Genomic DNA, 7,031 nt, shown 5'->3' with positions numbered 1-7,031 from the left:
TGCCTCCTCATCGATTCGAAGCCCCCTTTTTAAGAACTGGATTGTCCAAAATTTTGGACAATCCAAAGGTGAAATCATGCTCTTCTGAGCATGATTTCATATGTCTTTGGCTCAGAGGGGAGTTGGTAGCCGGAGGTGACCATTATTCTCCAAACCCGACTGCCTTTCAAAGGCATTAATGCCCGTAATGATTGACTAGAGAAGGGACTGAGCACACTCAATCCTTTCCTGTTCCCTTTTTTTTATTTGTTTTTTATTATATTTCATTGTTATTTATTATTATTATTTTTTAAAATAGGTGTCTACAGTATGTTGTTCATAGAGTTCTAAGATATTTAAAGAGTACAAAGAATTATGGCATTTGTTATTCAGGTTTTCGCTCAATTTTATAAGGGTATACAGATGCTAGTTGAAACTCAAATAGAATGGATCATACATCTACTACTGGTTGGATTTTTACAATTAGTGGGGGTGTTATTTCTTGGGGTTTTAAAAAACAATCTTGTCAAACGGACTCCACTATGACAGCTGAATTTATAGCTTTAGCATTAACCACTCAAGAAGTGGAATGATTGAAAGATTTACTTTATGAAATTCCAGTGTGGCCTAAACTAATGGCACCAATCTTGATACATTGTGACAATTAAGCAACTATATCAAAGGCATATAATCAAGCATACAATGAAAAGAGTCGATATATTGGACTTCAACATAGCATTATAAGACAAAGAATCAGTGATGGTATAGTCACTATAAGTTATGTGAGGTCTTGTGAAAATTTAACGAATCCATTTACCAAAGGTCTAAATAAGGACTTGGTTATAAAAACCTCAAGAGGGATAGGTCTCAAGCCTATCAACTAAATTTCCAATGGTGAGAGCTCACTTTGACACTAGTGGCCGACCTACAAGTCTTGGGTATTGACCATTCTACCACATGGAAGATTGCAAGCACTAATTTATATTTTCCATCCCAAGGTGTATAGTGCTTGGTTTCGTAATGTGTAAGGTAAAGTTAAACAAAAGTTCTTAATAGACCCACAACATGTATATGTTGAAGTACTATAATTACGGAATACTTTCGATGGGAGCTACTTATGTGAGTGGAAGTGTGACCACTTTTAGGAGCTAAAGGCTTGACTCTAATAGCACTCATGAATGGATGCAAGACACAAGGCCATAAAACGTGTTGGCAAAACTAGATACAAAGTGAGCAAGGAAGCTTGTGTGTGTTTAGTGGCCCGACTAGTCAAATGAATAATCGATGGTTCAATGCTTGGTCAACCACTCAATTCAGACTACAACCAATCACACTCACTAAGTGAAGGTTCATATCTACGAGATACCTTCATTTATGCACAAGGTTCCCAAAGTTGTTGGTATTTGGAAATTTTGAAAATTGTGGGAGATTATTGGTGTATTTTCAAAATTAAAGGTTATGTCACATAATGAAAAGCTATCTTAGCTCAAAGGTTATGTCACATAAAATGACATAGTGTGTTTTTTGGATTATAGGCAGGTTTTCATGTGAATGGTTATGTCTATTGGTAAAATGACATCTAAAAGTTATGAGACAAATTGAAAAGACACCATAGCTCAAAAGTTAAATATGGAAAGTTATTGTTTTAAATCATAACTCAAAGATTAGCCCAAATTCCCTCTAATCTACTTGCTGTAAAAAGTAGGCTTTAAGACCGAACAACTTTGCAAACCTTCAGGTGTATCTAGCAGTCTACTCTCGTAAAGTACAATACGAAGTTAAGCGTTAGCTTTATTATATCCCTAAGGCTATTCGCATTATTCCCCTTTGCATACCGAGTGGTGGGGGCGAAATAAGTCTTAAAGATAGCATATATTGAAAGGCTCACCATGAAGTTAATTTTACCGGTACGTTGAATTCCATCTAAACCTCATTTGCACCAACACTATGGAGTTTCAATCAACTAGTGTAAGAGGTCAACGACATAAGGAAAGATTGTTGGTAGGGAATGCAGATACAGAGCGCCCACTTCTCAATGGTCTTTAGGTTCAAGATCAAAATCATACACCTAGTTGATACAAAAAAAAAATCATCTAACATTTTCTGCCCTTAAGATTGAATTCTTTTTTCTTCTGCATATATTTATTTGAAGGTTAGGTTAGTGGAATTGTTTGTATTGAAGTGGACAATGATGCTGGTCCTATGTGCTTGATTGGCAAAAATGGAATTAATTGATATTTCTTACCAGGGGTGGCCCAATAAGTTTAGAGGCCTAAAGCGACTATAATATATTTTTTAAATGATTAATATAAATCATCAATCAAAATTTTAATTCAAATAAATGAACTATCATATAAAATAAAGATAATATAATAATATGATATAAACTCTAAATTAAAATAAAAAAATCTGTAAATATTAGAACAATAGTATTTAATTGTTGAATACTTATTACAAACCGTAAATAAGGTTCACGATTTTATAAAGATAATAACATAGCATACTTCTTATTTATTCTTCGAAGGAAAATTGAAGTTAAAAAGAAGAAAGAAGAAAAAGCAAACGAGAAAAGAAGAATTCCAAAGTAGATATTATATATTGAAAAAAATAATTGATTTTATATAAAAGAAAAAAATAGTTGTTGACATTTATTGAATATGTTAATTGAAAATAGGAGAAATAAGTAAAAAAAAAAAGCTGTTGGAGATGATTTAATACATATGATTGTTAGTTGATTTGAAATAAGAGAAATAATTAAAAATTAATAGCATTCTAGAAATTAGAAAATGATAAAAAATTAAAATTTATTAAGCACATAATTAAAAAAATAAATAATAAATAATTTTATTAATTATTAATTATTTTTATATATTTTTAATATAATCAATTATTTTATAAAATTATAAAACTTTTCCAAATTTGGGGCCTCTCTAAATTAGGGGCCTAGAGCCCTTGCTTGGGTGGCTTTACCCAAGGGTCGGCCTTGTCTCTTACTCTCTTGATTTGTATTAAAAAAATGGTCTTCTCAAAAAAAATATTTAATAATTAATATAAATAAAAAATAATAAAATGATCTCCACCAATCTTATCTAACTTTATCTTAATTCTTAAATTTTTCCATACTTCTTTTTCTTCTCTTTTATCTTTTTATTTTTATTTACTCTCTTCTCTATAACTCACCGCTCAAACATACTTCATCATTCGAAAGAAATTTATGGACTTGTGAACTTAAACAAAAAAAGATGGGAACCACTCACCATCATTGTGTGAAATTGAGAAGAACTAAAGTTTTCTTTTATCTTCTTTTTCTCCTTTCTATTTATATTATTTGACTATTTATATATTTAATTATTATATAAAATTCTATATGTCGTATTTAACTATTTATATTTTATATATTACAGTTTTATTTTTAGTATTTTCAATTTAAATAAAAACGAAACAAGAATATAAAATGTTAGTTGCATTAGTTTTAAAAATTTTAAACTCTTATTCCTCTTCCTTTTTGCCTCTCAACAAAAGTTAGCTAATTCTGCTCTTGACTTCTCTGTTAACGTGGTGAATTGACCAGCTAGTAATTTTCTTCTTCATATTCTCAATATGCATAATCCACATTCGAAGAAACCAAGGGGCTTGTTGTGGATAATTGACCCACAAAACAACATTAGTAAAATCGCTTTCCAACTTGAGTTTGTGGGAATTAACCCATCTTTAGGCCACGAAGATGGTTTAAATAATACGAATTCATAATAGTATTTAGTAGCATTAAATAAATACCTAAAATTTGGTAACTTTATTTGTCCTCACGTGATTTAAATTTCATCAATCACCTTTCATTAATAGTGACATTAGATGCACAAAACAAAAGTTAGGTACCAGACATAAGTTAGGTATGTTATATTGTTTCTGTAATCGCCTTAGATCTAAATCTAGGAACAAGTAGAGATAATAATAGTGCAAAGGGAAAGAAGTCATGGAGGAGAGTTTAGAGATAAAATAAAAACTTCTAATTATCATCGTTCTTGAAATTGCATAATTTTATCAAATTTAATCTTAATGGAAGAAAAAGAGGAGAAGAAGATGATAGAGTTGGAGAGATAAAAAAAAAAAAACAAGAAAAGAACAATTGAGAGGAAGTTGGAGAGAGAAAAAAAAGAATTTTTTAAAAATATTATTAATATTTAGTTTTAAGTCTCTAATGGATTTTAATTTTATCTTATTAAAGAAGTGTTACATTTTAGTGGCCTAACAATGTATAAAAGGATATACATTGTCAATACATCAAATATAAATTCTAATTATAAATAGAACGATTTTCCTTGGCCGTACGTTTGTGGATAAGCTAATCGACAAGCGTCGGATCCAAATTCTAATTATAAATAGAACGATTTTCCTTGGGCTTAATATCTTCCAAATAAACACATTCTGGAAGTGCGACTAAACGGTTTGAGAAAAAAAAAAAGTGCGACTAATTAAATAATCATGCCAAATCTCTCCAGTATGGTTGCTGTTCTAGCCTGCGGGGGCTTGTCATGGTGCAGCAATGATAACGCTGAGCATACCATCATCAGAGCAACAGCAACTCTTTTGGCAGCCGCACTAGCCATTGCCTGCCATGCATGGTGGGTTCAGAAATTCACCAAGAGCGTGCCGCCCTTGCCACCAGGTCCTCGAGGCTTGCCTGTACTAGGAAACCTTCCTTTCCTCCAACCTGATTTGCATCGATACTTTTCCAAACTGTCTCAAATCTATGGCCCCATTATCAAACTTCAGTTTGGAAGCAAGATCTGCATAGTTGTAAGTTCAGCTTCAGTTGCCAAAGAGGTCCTCAAGGACCACGATGCTACCTTTGCTAACCGTGACCCTCCTACGGTAGGTATAATTGGCACGTATGGTGGATGTGACATGGTATGGAGACCCAATGGCCCCGAATGGCGTAAGCTGCGCAGGCTTGTTGTTCGTGAAATTATGAGCAAAACAAGCCTTGATGATTGCTATGCGCTGCGTCGACGACAGGTTCGAGAAATGGTGAAAGATATTTACGGGAAGGTTGGCTCACCTCTTAACATTGGTGATCAAATGTTCCTTACCAGTCTAAATGTGATATTAAGCATGCTGTGGGGTGGTTCACTGCATGGAGAGGAAAGAAGCAGGCTTGGGATTGAGATCAGGCAAGTTGTGGCAGAGTCTGTTGAATTGATAGGAGCTCCTAACATTTCTGATCTCTTTCCTTTTCTTACCCGCTTCGATTTGCAAGGATATCAATCTAGAATGAAGAAGGCTTTGAAGTGGATGGATGAGATTTTGGAATCAGTGATAGCACACAGAAGAAAGGTTGATCAACCCGATATCGGAGAGGGCAAGAACAAGGAACAAAGCAAGGATTTTCTGCAACTGTTGTTGGAGTTGAACCAACAAGGGGATTATAAATCCTCATTATCCATGAATGAAGTTAAGGCTCTGCTGTTGGTATGTATCTAATCCAGACTTTACACTCTTCGACAAAAACAATTGGTGGTTGTTTTTTATTTTGACTTTAGCTCCTCTTGTTGGTTGTTGTTTTTATCTTAGTTGTCCTTTGAATATGATATATTGTTGAACCAACAAAGGTCCTACACAAAGCAAGATCGTGGTCTATGTACATTTTACAAAGTGTGTGATTGTAATAATTACCAAAAATATACTATATATTTGTATTTTTTTTTTGTCAAAGTATTATTATAAATATAAGAGTATTTTTTTGGTAATATATTGTAGATGTTATTTTAATTTTTGTTGTTCTTTATACTATCTATCGTATGTTCTTTTTTAGTTCATTTCAACTTAAATTTTTTTTGACACATTTAAAATTAATTTTGATATTTGTAATGATCAGATGCTAAATAAGTTTGAACATTTTTCATATCTAGGATATGATTGTCGCCGGTACGGATACAACATCCACTACTGTAGAGTGGGCGATGACAGAGTTACTGCGGCATCCAGATAAACTGAGAAGTGCCGTTGAGGAATTGGACAGAGTGGTTGGAGCCGGAAACATTGTAGAAGAGTCTCATCTTCCAAAACTTGTCTATTTAGATGCAGCAATAAAGGAGACCTTTCGATTTCATCCGCCTAGTCCCTTGCTAGTACCTCGTAGTCCTAGCACGACTTGCACTGTGGCTGGATATACCATCCCCAAAGATTCCAGAGTTTTATTTAATGCGTGGGCGATACAGAGGGACCCTGAGTTTTGGGAATATCCTCTTCGATTTGAACCTGAGAGATTCTTGAAAGACGCAGAGAAAGGCAGCTATCTAGGGAACAATTTCCACTTTATTCCGTTTGGATCGGGGAGGAGAATTTGTGTTGGAATTCCTTTGGCAGAAAAGATGGTGACGCACGTCTTAGCTACGCTGTTGCATTCTTTTGAATGGAAATTACCGGAGGGAACAAAGCCTGATATACAGGAGAAATTCGGAATTGTATTGAAGAAAATGGAACCACTTGTCGCCATACCCGCTGCACGACTCTCTAGTTCAGAGCAGTACCAATGAAGCTGTGTTTCTTATTTCTTTTTACCAAAAAAATATGTGAACCTCCTTCTCCTTGTAAACGATACTTCTGATAACTCTGAATTTTCAATGATGAATAATAACTTCCCCATGGCCATGGCACTTTTATTAGGGACAGTCCCCAACACCAATTACCACTGCATCACCAGCTACCATTATTGTATAAGCTGGATCAAAGGCACCAAATTTAGAAGTTTCAACAGAACATACTGCCAATGCATTAACACTTGACATTCTAGAATCCAGAGCAATCAAGCTTGCCAACAGTTAGCATTCCAAAAGCAATCAAGCCTACCACAACATCAGATGAACCTAATGCAGTAATCTAAGCTGCAACACTTAATATTTACTGATTTTTTGAGGTGATCATGCACTAATAAACTTAATAACTGAGGCCATGCAACAAGTAATGAAGTGTAAACTGAAACAAGAACAATGAAGAAGAAGGCTACTGATTCATTAAGCATTGAAACTGGCTACAAGCTTAGTACAGAGGCC

The 7,031-nt window shown here is 34.1% G+C and overlaps 1 protein-coding gene across 1 annotated transcript; it reads left to right on the top strand.

Annotated features, from left to right (window-relative positions):
- Positions 1-4,378: 4,378 nt before the first annotated feature.
- LOC148763788 (flavonoid 3'-monooxygenase CYP75B137-like) lies at positions 4,379-6,624 on the top strand. Its single transcript, XM_088804136.1, has 2 exons — positions 4,379-5,448; positions 5,889-6,624. The coding sequence occupies exons 1-2, from the start codon at positions 4,462-4,464 to the stop codon at positions 6,513-6,515; spliced, it is 1,614 nt and encodes a 537-aa protein (XP_088660262.1). The 5' UTR covers positions 4,379-4,461; the 3' UTR covers positions 6,516-6,624.
- Positions 6,625-7,031: the final 407 nt, after the last annotated feature.

The sequence above is a fragment of the Theobroma cacao genome, chromosome 3, assembly GCF_053813885.1.
Source record: "Theobroma cacao isolate CCN51 chromosome 3, ASM5381388v1, whole genome shotgun sequence".
NCBI lineage: Eukaryota > Viridiplantae > Streptophyta > Magnoliopsida > Malvales > Malvaceae > Theobroma > Theobroma cacao.
This window is presented reverse-complemented; position numbering and strand designations above follow the sequence as displayed.